Source organism: Eurytemora carolleeae, unplaced genomic scaffold (genome assembly GCF_000591075.1).
Source record: "Eurytemora carolleeae unplaced genomic scaffold, Eaff_2.0 scaffold1448, whole genome shotgun sequence".
NCBI lineage: Eukaryota > Metazoa > Arthropoda > Copepoda > Calanoida > Temoridae > Eurytemora > Eurytemora carolleeae.
In genome coordinates, this window is record NW_019397333.1 from 37,324 (window position 1) to 53,028 (window position 15,705).

Here is a 15,705-nt window from a genome sequence, read left to right on the forward strand (position 1 = left end):
ACAAATATTAATTAAGAAATTGGAATCTGCTGTTTATTTTAAAAAACAATTCTGGACTATTTTTGTTTTTGGGCGTTCTAGTATAAACAGCTTTTAAATTGTGGAGAAAAAATCACAATCACAAAAGGGTTAACACAACTAATTATTATTTGCTAATAGTATCCTCTAAAGCGATCAAGACGATTAAAAAGAAATCTTCTACGAGGCAGACTCAGTCTTCGACGAAAACCATTAAAGTATCCAAAATTCGTCCTACCGAACTGAAAAGAAAAAAATTAAATAAGTAATGTCTACATGTCCCTGTACCTGTACCTGCACCTGCACCTGCACCTGTACCTGTACCTGCACCAGCACCTGTACTTGTACCTGTACCTGTACCTGCACCTGCATCTCAACCTCTATCTCTACCTCTACCTCTCCACCTCTCTACCTCTCTACCTCTCTACCTCTCTACCTCTCTACCTCTCTACCTCTCTACCTCTCTACCTCTCGACCTCTCGACCTCTCGACCTCTCGACCTCTCGACCTCTCGACCTCCACCTCCACCTCCACCTCCACCTCCACCTCCACCTCCACCTCCACCTCTACCTCTACCTCTACCTCTACCTCTACCTCTACCTCTACCTCTACCTATACCTCTACCTCTACCTCTACCTCTACCTCTACCTCTAACTCTACCTCTGTGGGTTGAATAGTGAGCTGTGGAGAATAAATGCGGGGTCTAATCGCAAAGTTTTCATTTTCTTCGACGGTTGGATATATTCCTAATAAATTGAAATTAAAAAGATGTTTTAAAGGGACTGTAGGCTTAATTTTAAGTAACCTTTCATATGAAGAGTTTGAATTCCTGATTTACAATGGTACCCTTTGACTGATCAAGGATGACAGGCTTTTCCTGATTTATATCTACGGAAAGCCATGTAATTATATGTTTAAGTAGTTTTCGTATTTAATTTCATAAAGTGGAATAAATAAATATTCACTTTGATTTTGTGAAAACTGCATGGGACATACCATATTATGTTTTTTTCATGTAAATCTGACTTCTTCCGTATATTTTGCAAAGTACGCTAGCATACACTTCAGTTCTACGACTTTTTACACAACAAATATGAGACAGATATACTGAATACTGTCCTCTATGATCAGTTCAAGGTTAAGAGGGTACTGTTGTGAATCAGGGAACAGGGAACAGTGAAAAGAACTTATTAGAAGTGGCATTTCATATAAAAATGTGGTGCATAAATATCAAATCAAGCATATGAACAAAAAAAAGCAAATGAATAACTTATTTTAGAATATACTTATAAGATAATTGAGCAAATAAAAAAAACATCTTTTTGTATCTATAAAATTGGCTTGTCTGTCTGTTTGTTTGTATCCAATAAACGTAAAAACGGCTGAACCGATCGGGCCCAAATTTTTTGTGGGACATCATGTGACCACAGGAAAGGTTTATGAAGGATAAAAATTTTTTAAAAAATGTGTTTTGAAGCTTTTTAATTTTGTAAAAAAAATTTAAATTCTTGAAAATCCGCAAAATTTTTTTCTTCTTTGTTTTAAAATTTAAACACAAAGAACATGTTCACAATTTAAATAGAAGATGGGCGCGAATCACCCTAAAAGCCTAGTATAATTAAATTTAGCTTGTCTGTCTGTCTGTTTGTTGATTGTTTGTATATAATAAACGTCAAAACAACCAAACCAATCAGTCCCAAATTTTGTGTGAGACCTCACGAGGCCGCAGGGAAGGTTTATGAATTATCAAAATTCAAATATTTGTCTCCAATCAAAATTGTGTAAATTTTGAAAATCCACGAAATTTTTTGTTAAAATCTGCGAACTTTTTTTTTATTTTGTTTTACGATGTAAACAAAGAGAACATGTTCTCAATTAAAATAGAAGATGGGCGCGAACTTTTTTATTTTGTTTTACGATGTAAACAAAGAGAACATGTCCTCAATTAAAATAGAAGATGGGCGCGAAGCGCCCTAAAAGGCTAGTAAATATATATATATATATATGTAGTTACATTTATGTATATACATATATATAAATATATTTATATATACACATATTTAGTTACATTTATGTTTATATAAATATATATATATATATACATATATACGTACCTAAATAAGCCTGTTTTTCAGAAAACTGTGACTTTCGATCACAATTTGACCCATTAAAAATAATGTTTTGCCGTTTTTCCTTTTACTTTTTTGTCGGCGTATACATTTTGAATGAAAAAGTATAGTACAAACAAATCCGTAGCTGCCTGTGTGTAACTAGGCCTTAAGGCACTTTGTGCCCATCTTCTATTTCATCTTCTGTGATCATCTTCGTACAATACATAAATAAATCTTAAAAAATTAAATAGATAGTCTTTATATGGCATCGATTTTAATTTTGAATGATGCAAAATAAAAAGTGTTATTTATATAATAACTACCTGAAGTGCCCGACGTTGCCCTTGGAATCAAAAAAATTCCAATTTTTAAAGAAAACAAATCGATTTGTGAAAAAAAACTTCTAATGATTTTTAGCCTATGTTTCCCCCAGGGTAACCATTAGTTTTCTCTAAAAAGGTCAGCCAATTCGGTCCAGCCGTTTAGCCAATTATCGCTAACATATATAAAATTATACATACATATATAAATATGAGCAAATATAGCAATAGAGAACTAGAAACAAACAGGTAAAATCTGGTTTAAGCTTTCTGAATAATTTTACCTCTCATCTGACATCCAAAGTTTAGATTCTCCGAGCAAGGAAAGGACTGTATACCTGAGACAATTTACAAAAAAGAAGTTTTAATGATTTAAAATAAACTTTGCAGAAAATAATACTTTTAAACTATTTATGTTTGTCTAAAATCACGCAAGGATTGCATTAGGGTGCAATTGCAAGCCTTATAATTCCGCGCAATTCTGCTCAATTCCGCGCAGTTCCGTGCAATTCCGCGCATCCGCGAATTCCGATTGGAAACCCTAGTTTATAGTAAATTTTGCGTAAGATTGTTGTTTCAAATTTCTAATATAATAAACAAATATGTTTTTCTCTCAAACTTAGAATAAAATCAAAAACTAGATGCGCTACAAGATCACAAATTCGTACCAGTAATCTTGCATAAATAGTACCTACTTTTTCTGTTTAGTTTAGAATAACAAAACTTCGAACAAAGCTTTTTACTCTCATAAAATTGATGTCAAATTGTGGGTGTAGATGTGTCCCAAGAAACCTGACAGTTGGTGATTAGTTTAGAATGACTTGTTACACTCTGTAAGATAGTAATGATAATTTTGCCATTTTTTTGTTACAAAAACATTTTAATAAAACTTATTATACTTTGAAAATAGTTTTACTATAATGACTCCCATATAATATTATTATTATTCTCTTGGTATCAAACAACTTAATCCTTTCAAGATTGAAAGAGGGATGTTTTCCCACACCCCCCCGTGTTTTTTAATAGCTTAAAAACGACTTACTTCTTCACTTTTCAACATCATAGTTGTGAACAAATTTTGCCAACATTTGTGTTGTGAGGAAAGGTGCAAGGATATATAAACGACGGGTCGGTGTTTCAAAAAAATCAGAAATGGCAAATAACTTTTTTATTGATTAAGCTACAGAGCTTGAAAAATGGATGTATAAATATGAGTCCGTGTTAATGTTTGTAAGAAGCCAAAATAATTATTTTTGAACATTTTTCCGACGTACTTTTAAAACTTTTTTTAAATCCTTCCTTGCACCCTAACCATGAAAGTTAGAGGTCTCATTTTTTTAAGGAGCAGTCCTTGAAAAGTTGGACTAGGGATATGTATCACACTCCCCTATCTCAACTCAAAGAGCAAAATCATAGGGGAGGGGGGGGTGGAATTAACACCCTTCATCCTCCCCCGCAACTTATTAGACAAAAAAATCCCAACCGGCATACGTACACATGGATTTAAAGGTTCTGCCAGTTTTTCAGAAAACTGTGACTTTCGATCACAATTTGACCCATTAAAAATAATGTTTTGGGCTTTTATCCTTATACTTTTTGTCGGCTATACATTTGAATGAAAAAGTACAAACAAATCCATAGATCAAAAGATTGCTGCCTTTGATTTCAAATAGAAGAAACCGAATGCTTCTGACTTTGGTTAGTCCGGGGTGGATAGGGGAGGAAGACATTTTACACTATCTGTCAAGTCCGGGGTGGATAGGGGAGGAAGACATTTTACACTATCTGTCAAGTTTCGTCGGACATCCTGTACAAAAATTAATAATAAGAATAATACCTTGATCCCAAAACCCTGGTCTACCTGCCCAGCAATTACCCTCTTGACCTGAAAAATATCGACACCATTTCTACTGCAATCTTCATTACAAGGTGTAGAAATCAAAATATCTCTTGTCCTCGAAAATAAGTAAGTACATTCATTTATCTGTTTCTGTAATGTTCGCTTGTAATGTTCCTCTTGGATTTTATTGCAAAGACGACATTTTAAGAAATTTGAAAAAATCTGCTAACATATTTATAAAGGATAAAGCATTCAAGATAATGATGATAAAGAAACTTTTGATTTTTCCATTGATCTCACTTTAGAATGTAAAAATTGTATAGGCTTCAAATCAGTTCAACATGCATTATTTGCCAAATCATTAAATAAACCATTAAAAGACCACATTCAAGGCAACGAAGACATAATTTAAACTTGAAATCTTCATATGTAACCGTTATATAATGGCACAAGTTTTGTATCATAACAATTGAAGATCGAACACGACTTTATAATTGTGTTTACGCACCTGAATATCCCAGCCAATATAACTGTGTTTACGCACCTGAATATCCCAACCAATGCCAACTGTTTGCAGATCTGTACCCCCCATACCCGTCAAAATTATAAGGAAGAAATCCACCAAACTTTTCACAATAATCCTGGATAATAATTGACTTTTCCTATGTCCGAATTTAATAAATTTAAGCCGCGTCTCAAATCCCAAAAAAACCGGTTTCAATCGAGCGCCGGCTTAAATATTGAAAAATTGAATACAAAGTGGAACCAACAATTTTGAGCCCTGGCTTAAATTTAAGCCGCAGCTCAAATTCTTTAAATTTGGCCTCAGATTTAAAAAATATCAGTCAGCATCCTGCCAGTTACAAGTGCTTCATTGGTAGTGAATGAAAGGCCTGCGCGCGAGTTCATGCTTTTGTAACCATTCATTAATTGTTAGCTAACATCTTCCAAAAAAAAACTATTTAAATATCCTTTTGTTGCTATAACTGAAAAATTCTTTCAATTGACGTTATTTTCTGTTCTTTCTTTCTTTTATGCAATTCTAATTTAGAAATAAGAAACTTCTAAAAATTTTAAGGAATCAGAATTATTCAGATAATTTGCTTTTGAAATATTTATATCTAAGAAAGTGTTTTAGATTAAATCATATAATGACAATAATCGTTTACCTTCGAATCGTTAAAATTTCTTCTTATATCAGCAATCGATATTTCTTCAGGGTTGTTTTCATCACAGTAAAATAAGCACTATGAAAAAAAAACAAATAGTTCAATAAAATTTGTTTTAAATGTTAGATTAAATTTGAATTATATTTACCTGGTACGAATAGTAAGAATATGGAGGACGACATTCAGAACTTCTGTCACACCCATCTCTAAATATTGTTAAAAAATCGGGATTTGTCAATCATGCTTTTTTCTGGCTCTTTTCCCTATATTTATGCATGGTTTAAGCTTGCTTTTTTCTTTAAAGTTCCATCCTTAATGTACAATGAGAACCAGAAAACTATGAAATAGGAAGACTTAATTAAGTGCATTTGATGTTGTTACAATGCAAATAGTTTTACTATAATTGACTTATTAAATCATTCATAGAATGAAATAAGTCCATGTTTACACTGCACACTTGTTCTGTCTTATTTTCATCGGACTATTTAAAGTCAAAAGTCGTTTTCCTATTCCAAAGTTCTCTGGTACTGACTTTATGTAACCCTGCATAGTGTATATATGTCCACAATTGGCAAAAACAAATTGTTTAAAAAACAAGCTCGAAACATGTGTCTGTACTCTGTAGGCCTGAACATTTTAATTACAATTACAGTTTAATCTCGAAGTAACCGATAGAGTCTATAAAGTGTCGTTTTCCAAATCTACTGATGATTGATAGCTGCCGATATTTAGTTTTTTAATTAAATAATTAATAATTATGTTGAGCTCTTTAAAACTGTTCCAAAATATTTTATAACTTTTTATGTAAAACAATTTCTGAGATTTAGGTACAGTGAAACCCTTAATAACGAATACATCGAAAGACTTCATCAAATGTCGTATTCTTCACTTTCTGATAATGGAAGGTTGCAGATATTTAGTTTTTTAAATAAATGATTATATGGAGCTCTTTAAAACTGTTCCCGCATATTCATGGCTATGTATTTATTTTCGCAAATACTGAAATTTACGTAATATGGTATAAAACTCATTGAAAAATTGTCAAGACGACCTTCGATTAATTCTTCCGATGTATTCGATATTAAGGGTTTTACTGTGTAAAACTATAAAACCTAATAAAAAATTTCCAAGACGACATTTTATAATTTCTTTTCATTTTTTCGAAGTTCGGGGTTAAACTATATTTACCTTTCTGTTGAACCTGATGTAAACCCATCTGTTCGGTTTCTGGGATATCCTCTTTAATTAAAAATAAATTATCCAGTTTTTTATTAAAAGCTATTGCTGCTTTCTTAGTCATGTTCACTTCATATTCAATTGCATTATATTCGCATATTTGAAGTAATCATCTTGCTACAATATTTTATTGGCTGTATCATTCAAATAGATTATCATAATACATATTATAATATTAACATAATTGTATTAAAGTGTATGATTGGTCAATAGTTTCTGTTACCAACTATTTTACTTGATAGTTTATATTTGAGCTTTATATTATGGCAAGGTGGTATTAACTTAAATTTTCTCAGTATCTCAAGGGTTCGCACATTTTAAAATAATAGTGTCTAAAATAGTTATTTTTAACATTCATGTTTTTCTGTACAAATCTTTGAGCGCTTATTAGTATTGCCGCTTATTTTTTCTATTTTTTCGTTTATATTATTTTTTGCGAATATAGTGAACAAGTGTATTTTGAATTTAACCCAAAAACAAAACGAATATCAAACCTCATTAAACACAAAATTTTGTAAAAACCAATTATTTAATCTATTTTGTATACTTTAGAGATGCAAAAAAATATGTTTAAAGGTCCTAAAGATGAAAATCATCCTGTCGTTTCAATCTTGTTTTTTAACGGATTTTTAACGGATTGTCCCTTTTGTAGTAAAACAAAATGTTCATGTTATTCTTTTCTTATTGTGGTAGGCAATTATATCAATATAATAAAGACTATTTTCGATTTCATTTTGATTTTGATCGGCCTAATTTTATTTTCTTATCTTAAATTTTAACTCATTTAGTAAAACCAAGAAAAACTCTTATTCTGAACGAAATCATTCAATCTTTTTAATGCCCTGAATACGCACTGTATAGTGTATACGCCCAGTATACGCTCTGTATACGCCATGTATATGCTCTTTATATACTCTGTATATGCCCTGTATACGCACTTTACACATCCTGTATATGTCTCGTATATGCCCTGTATACGCACTGTATATGCTCTGTACACGGACTGTATACGCCGTTTATACAACCTGTATACGCCCTTTATACGCCCTTTATACGCCCTTTATACGCCCTGTATATGCCCATATGTTTAATGTTTATACAAACCTGGAGGATTTTAGGTAACATAGTTGTTCCCTTTCATCATAGGTAAACCACTTACACCTGTACAATAATACATATTGCAAAGATATAGGGATTTCAAAATCAGGTTTGTGAGTTGTGGCGAGAACTCAAGTCCTTTGGTTACAATTTAGATTTTTTTCTCAAGTCTCCCCCCGCCCCCCTGCACAATTTGATATCTTTCTACCTTTGTAAATATCTAATCTTAGATTGACTTTTATACTTTTAACATACAAATATATCTTAAAGAAGATATAGATTTTGAAAACTTAACATCAGTAAATTATCAAATGACAAAAGACAGTATTTTCCTTGTGTTGCTATCGTTGCCTCATTCACGCTTTGATCTGGACTTGATAAAAGAAAGATAGATAAAATGCAGTGAGAACCATACAACCGTTGAGTGAGGGGAGGAAGGCCAACCACATCAATCTCTAGTCCGAACCACATTCTCCTCATTTTCTCGTCCGAACCACCTCGAAATCCACGTCCTTTCAATATTACTTTTTTAAAGTGTCTAATCCTTCCAGATAAAACTATTTTTAAAGAATCGGGCCACGTTAGGGCATAAATGAAATATCAAATTTTTGTAAATCGAAAAAAAAGTTTCAATTGAATTAAAGATTTCATTTTCAGATATTCCTGGTGTAGAATGCCGCAAATAATTCCAAGTTTATAGAACTTCAATCTTTTTTGTTAACTTTAGCGAAAATCATAGGATTTTTCCGGGTGGTTCCATGGGGAAAATTATAGGCAGAGGTATGCCGAATATTTTGCTATTTTTTTCATATCACGAAGGTTAGCCATTACGGAGGCAGAAGAGATTTAAGTTTTACCTAAATAAAGTTTGACATCATTCTCATGGGTTTGAAGATTCCAACATGATATAATCATTGCAATACTTTTGTTCAATAGTTTTATCTTCAAGAATTGGAAACTTTTTAATACAAAATAATCGAAGGACGAGGATTCCGAGGTGGTTCGGACGAAAATGAGGAGAATGTGGTTCGGACTAGAGATTGATGCGGTTGGCCTTCCTCCCCTCGTTGAGTATGAGACGAAATGAAAGCAATACTCAAGTGTATTTGATGTTGTGGCAAAGCAAATAGTTTTACTCTTAACTTCTTGTCTGTTTTCGCTGCAAAATTTCTGCATTTGATGTTTTTTGAGCCATTTGAAGACATAACTTGAGTTTAAATTCGTCTTCCTATTCCAGAATTTGCTTGTTCTTATTTTATTATTTGCAGTACTCGAGTTCTTAAGTTTGTCTTATTGTTCAGTAAATACTGGTCAGAAAGATCTATGTTATGTAAGATTTTTGACCTGAAGTTATCCTCACACTTATTGTAACAAGCCTTGCTACTGTTCTTCTCTATTCTAACTCCTCCTCCACCCTGATTATATAATAGTATTGGTGGATTTAAGAAGAAAAAAAATTCTTTAAAGTGTCACGTGACAACGATACTGCACTACCATTGGCTGAAGTTCTGGTGACGTAATACAGACTTTACGGACTATATGTAATTAACTTATCAATTATATCTATTAAAAATGCAAAATAAAAATTAAAAAATAATAATAGGAACAAACCTAAGATTCTCAGGCTCCTGTGGAATATCGTAGTTTTCAGATTGGTTGCATATTTGTTGAATATGATCTGTTTTATACTACAACTTTGATAGAAAATTGCATATATATGAATTTTCATATAAATTTGACACAGTTTTATATCAATTTCTCGAGACAGAAAAATCAGATAGATGTTTTAAATGTATCTTTTAACGCCTGAGATTCTCAGGTACATCCTACACCCCTTTCATTTTTCTTTTTACAGTCTTTTTACAGTCTTTAAAGTCCTACTTTAGTCTGTAAGGGCCAATTTATATTTTATAATATTTTTCACTTAAATATTTGTTTACCAAGAGCGGTGAAAGATCTCCCCCTACATATTCTACGTCATCTGCTGAGCAACCACTGCCAGATCTTTTAATAAAAAGCATTAAAAAAAATAAGAAAAAGACAAGAATTGAGTCTTATTCACAAATTCAAGTTTCCCAATCCAACCAGAGCTGAAAACTTTAGAATGGGATATCCTTAATCCCGATCAGTTAATTAATCTGGAGATTAATAATAAGAGGAGAACAAGCATTATTTAATCTGGAGGTTAAGAAAAAGAGTGGATTAAGCATTAATTCCGATATCCACCATTCAAAAGTTCCCAGCTCTGATGATATATCTTATCACGTAAAGCTTTTATTTTTCGAACAAAGATCTATCCAAATTTTTTTTAAGTTTGCAATATTTTAGTTCTTCTAGTTTGCGTTGCGGATAGGAATTTCAGAAATCAATTTAAACGTAAAAAAATCAATGGACAGAAGAATTTAGCCTTGGCCACAAACTTAATTGTTTAATCTTTGCAACCTGGTGATTTAACCTTAGATTTTTTAACTTGCATTGTTTTTTAATAGTTTGAAATATCTTAGGTCTTCTAGATTGTGCAGCAAAGATATAGGAATGAGAAAATTAGAGATTGTGGCAGTTTGGCAAAGATTCGATTACTTTTTTTAATATTGAAATGACAATTTTTGTCAAATATTTTGATCCGGTTTAAACTGAATTCAGTGTGGATTTCCAAGAAAATTATACCGAAAACAACGGAATAATTGTAAAATTCGAATTTTTTAAAATTACAAATTTAAATTTTCTAATGCAAGTGGTTTTTAGTTGCGACTTGCGCGCAGTCGCAAGACCTGTAATGTCGTGCACTTACAGCACAATTCCGCGCAACGGAATTAATGTTAGAAACCCTCAAAGAAACTTTATAATGAAATGTGTCATGAATGATTTGAAACTACTGTGAATTGTGATTAAAGGTCGAATTTAATGAATTTGAGCCGCGGCTCAAACTTGGTTAATTCCACTTGAAGTTGTATTCAGTGTTTCGAGATTTAGGCCGGCACTCAATTGGACTCAATTGGACTCAATTGGAACCGGGTTTTGCCGGTTCACCAACTCGGTTTAAATTCTTTTATTTCAGCCTTAGGTTGTAGAAACTTTTTTTGAACTAGATATGGTTGATGAAACTACTTCACTTCCCTCCAAAATGTGCGAGTTCACTAATAATCTGTTGGATCCGGATCCGTTGAATTCACAACAATTTTGCTTCCTGGATCCGGATCCGAAAAAATGTGCAGATCCACGGATCCGGATCCAAGGGGCAAAATATCAACCAAGTACTTGAAAAACTATTTTTGCTCTCACATTTTAAATCTAAATTGTTAAGAAAATAGAGTTAATCAAAAATAAAAAATTTTAGCTCTGAAGTGTTCTTCAAGTTTAGAGCTCAATATTAATCAAAAAAGAAAAAAAAAATTTAAAATTATGTTTTTTGTTAAAAAATGGTAAATCTAAAGAATTGTTTATGACCTGGATCCATTTTGTTTTCAGAACGGATCCAGGATCCGCGGATTCAGGATCCAGATCCAGGATCCGGATCTAGCTAAATTCAATGAAATGGATCCTATCAGCACGTACCTTCTAGTCCCTGGTGACCCCCCTGATGATCCTTCAGCTGGAGTACAAAATCCCTCTCCACTCCCACAATATCCAAAACTAAAATAAAGGTAGTGGTTGCACAATATCCAAAACTAAAATAAAGGCAGTGGTTGCAAATATCCAAAACTGAAATAGAGGGAGTGGTTACACAATATCAAAAACAAAAATAAAGGGAGTGGTTGCACAATATCCAAAACTAAAATTAAGGAGGTGGTTTCACAATGTCCAAAACTAAAATAAACGGAGTGGTTGCACAATATCCAAAACTAAAATAAAGGCAGTGATTTCACAATATCCAAAACTGAAATAAAGGGAGTAATTGCACAATATCAAAAACTAAAATAAAGGGAGTGGTTGCAAATATCAAAAACTAAAATAAAAGGAGTGGTTGCAAATATTCAAAACTAAAATAAAGGGGGTGGTTGCAAATATCCAAAACTAAAATAAAGAGAGTGGTTGGAAAAAGTAAAAAGGGATGGAGAAACCATACTCGTAATACGATTTATGAAAACTGAGATGCGTAACTTAGAACCCATTAGCACTCTTATATAAATTTGATTCTTTTGTTGGGCTACAGTGTTAAAATATTAAAATATTTAATTCTGATTTTATAAGCATTTTGAAAAAAAATATGAATAATATTAATGAAATAATGTTGTGAATTGTTTCAGATAAAAACCGGAAACATTTTTTTTATTAAAGAAATTGAGTTTTTGTCACATTTTCTAATCCATGTTATAACCCTTTGATATTTTAAACTTTAAATTCTGTCAGAACAAAAAATCTAAGTTTGAAATATCAAAGGTTGCAGGGTTGCAGGTTGTAATGATATGGGGACCATACCATTTAAGTTTGTGACAAAAAGTCAGTTCCTTTGTACTTAATAAATATTGGTATCACAAAAAAATTATGAGGGGGGTTGTAGGAGCGAGGGTCAAATATGGTTAAAACTAAGATTGAGTTCATTCTTTTACAGAACTATAACTTAAATCTCGCGCGGTCTATAGGGTTGGACCCTAAAGAAGCTTTTTTTTAAAAAATTTAAATAGATAAAGTTTTACCCTGAGCAGCAGGGAGCATTTTCTTTACAGTCCTTGTCTTCCTTGCATTTATCTTGAGAACTTAAACCAATATTTTATACTTTTAAACCAATTCTTCAGATAATTTCTAAACTATGAAATAAAACTTAAAGGGACTGTAAGCAAAATTTCAAGTGATCCTTCGGGAAAGATGGTAATGCCCGATTTACAGTGGTCCCCTTAACACCTTTATCTGATCAAGCATATAGAAGATATTGTTGTTTTATGTTAAAGTATTTAATTCGAATAGTTCATATAGTTCATGGTAGAAGTCGGAAGTCACTTCTGTTGAGAAAAATTATAAAAGTTAATATCTAATTAATGGAGGGTCACTTGAAATTGCGCATACATTCCCTTTAATGAAATAACTATCCCAATGTCTCTGAGAAGAAAAACCATCCTCACTGAGAATGACGGCCGGGCATCCCTGCATACATCTTTAAAATTAATATATGACATTGTTTTAAGGTACTATTAAATATATTTGGTTTGGTTTGTTGAGCTGGAAGACGATATCAACGGTGTTTTTTTTTAATGCCCTTTTAGAATTAAACAATAAGGATGAAACTTAATTATATTATGGACCGATTTGAACTATTTAAATTACAATCCGTAATTGTTTCCCGGCCTTAAAAAAAAAATATTCAAAATTTGCATAAAGTTTACTATAAACTCCAATCAAAGTTTGATACTTTTGTCAAAAGCTTCTTTTAAAAACTAAAACTAAATACAAGTGCTTTACATTCCTAAAATGTACATGGTTAAAGGGACAGTAAAGGAAAAATGAATTAAGGATTAAAAAAGTGTAATTTATGTTAAGAGAGGTAAAAGAAAACACCAAGGCGGTGTGACACTTTAGAGTAGTCCCAGTCCTAAAATTGATGCAACCTTTCTTAGCTGTCTAAATTTTTGTGATTCAGAATGAAGAGAGCAAATCCACAAAAAAGTTTTTCTTTAGTTTCAATTTTTTTAATCATTGGTTTTCCCTGACAAGGTAAAACTGCAGCATCAAGATTAATTTGATCTCTGCCTTCATCCTTTTTTTATCTGAAAATATGCATTGAAATTATTAAAGTTATGGAAATTATTGAAAGTATTGACATTTTTGAAATTATTTAAGTTATTAAAATTATTGAAATTATTGAAATTATTCCAGCTATTGAAATTCATCATAATCATCATATTTTGAAAATATTTTGAACATTTTTGATTTATTTTGATTTATTTCTGTCTTTTCAGTTTGTTATTTTACATTTTAAAGGAACACTCCATGCTAAGATGCCAATGTCCGATTTACAACAGAACCCTGAAAAGCTTTGATCAGGTATGAATTAGATATCCATATTTTGTTAAATTAAAATGCGTGTGTTCGGATGGGACTCATGGTTTCTCTACAAAAGGGGCATGCGCATTATGAAGAAACAATGGCGAAATTCACAGAAAACGACGTTATCTCAAGGGTACCATTGTAAATCGGAAATATCTATCTTTGCATGAAGGGTCACGTGAAATTATGCTTAAATTATATCTAATTTTACAACAATCATTTATCCGTTTATTTCATCTTTTACATTTTTCTTATGACTTCATATATATGAGAGAGGGGTCGCTGCTCTCAGAGTTTTGGAGTAGAATGTGACAATGTATCCGACTTTTAAAATGGGTACTTTAAAACCGAAAATTGATAAAATGTTTTGCTACTTCTTTTGTACTGTCTTTGTTCAGATATTTGCAGTAAAAAAATCGCAAATTTTAGTCCAAGTAGCCTGCGGCGATCATATTGTCTTAATTGGCCGAACTGTTTTAGCTTTTACATTAAACATTATTATTAAATGTAAAAAAACTTTTTTTGGTTTAGCTTATTATAGGGCTATTGAGAAGAGTAAAAATGCATATAAATCAGTCTTAACCTTGGGTTGGTAATGTTGGTCAAAAGGCGGTAAACCTTAAACAATTTGATCAAAGTTGTGTAATAAGGTTGGCTACTCTCGATTTTCTCCAATGTACGGAAAATGTCGTCTCCTAAGATCATAGAGACGAGAGTGATGCCATATGTGGTTTTTATTTATCTATCTTAGGAGACGACATGTTCCGTACATAAGAGTACATCAAGAGTAACTAACAACCTTGAATTTGAAAATAAATAAAATGTTATCTTATGGATCAGTATTTTTCAAGGTTTTTTTATTTGTGCTTTTTCTTCATAATGTTTCTTGGCTATGACAACCTTTAGATAAGCTTGGGGATGTTAATTTGAGATAAAAAAAATTTTAAATATTCTTTTAATAGTCAGGTTTTTTCTTTATTTATCATAATTTTTTAATTATTCTTATAACTAAACAAATAAGCAGTAAATTTTCATATTAATCTAAAACCTTAACAAAACAGGGTGTCCTACGAAACATGATATAGTTTGAAATGTAGACTTCCACAAGTTATTTGAAGCAAAAGAGAAAATAAAAAAAATTATATGGCAGTCATATAGTGATCGAAATTATTTTAATGTTAACTATATTTGAGTAAAAGATTTTTTTAACGAAATAAATAGCAAAAATTCCTTGATATCAAATACAGAATATAGAAGGAGATGCATTCGAAACTATTCACTAACTGTCATGTTTCGTGGGACACCCTTTTTATACGAGTTGTTATCGCCAATTAGAAAGTCAAGGCAATAAACTCTTTTATTCGTCTATCTCGTCAATTGCAAATTATATTTGCAAATTGCAAATTATATTTTACGTTCTTTTATGATTATTTTTTTTATTTAAATTTTGTGATCTTCAGAATTGCATAGTTTTATACTTTCTATTCATATGCTAAAGAGACAGGGTTATTCACAAAGGTTGAGATTTCAGTGACGACTGTACGGAATTTATTTAGTATTTTATCACATACTTTATAGGCTACCTGCAGCCTGCACCAATCAACTTGTTTCTCTCTTCACAAAGCTGTTAATTTTACCAATAAAAGATAATATTTTTAAGTCAGAACTCCAATTTTAATCTTCAGGTTTGAGAACGACATTAAGTGCTCATTATTTGTGGGTAACCCGCGGTATTTTTTGAGATTTCTTTGTTGTTTGAATCAAATACCGCAATATTGTTTGATTACTTCTGTTTGAGATTAAATTGGTTTACAATTGATGTTGTTAGAACAGTGTTCACTTAACCAACTGCTTTAAACCATTAATAATGTGTAATAAAGAAGCTGTAAAAAACATGTGAAGTCATTGCTTAGACACCCCCCCCCCCCCCC

General features: G+C 31.9%; 1 protein-coding gene across 1 annotated transcript; it reads right to left on the bottom strand.

The window, feature by feature from the left end:
• On the bottom strand, positions 1 to 13,490 carry LOC111713571 (uncharacterized). The gene is made up of 14 exons (XM_023488451.1): positions 13,434 to 13,490; positions 12,430 to 12,489; positions 11,348 to 11,425; positions 9,733 to 9,796; positions 9,137 to 9,207; positions 7,799 to 7,855; positions 6,647 to 6,697; positions 5,607 to 5,664; positions 5,459 to 5,536; positions 4,834 to 4,930; positions 4,287 to 4,334; positions 2,734 to 2,787; positions 679 to 764; positions 1 to 260 (listed from the first exon to the last, which is right to left on the bottom strand). The coding sequence occupies exons 1-14, from the start codon at positions 13,481 to 13,483 to the stop codon at positions 153 to 155; spliced, it is 960 nt and encodes a 319-aa protein (XP_023344219.1). The 5' UTR covers positions 13,484 to 13,490; the 3' UTR covers positions 1 to 152.
• Between the last annotated feature and the right edge of the window lie 2,215 nt (positions 13,491 to 15,705).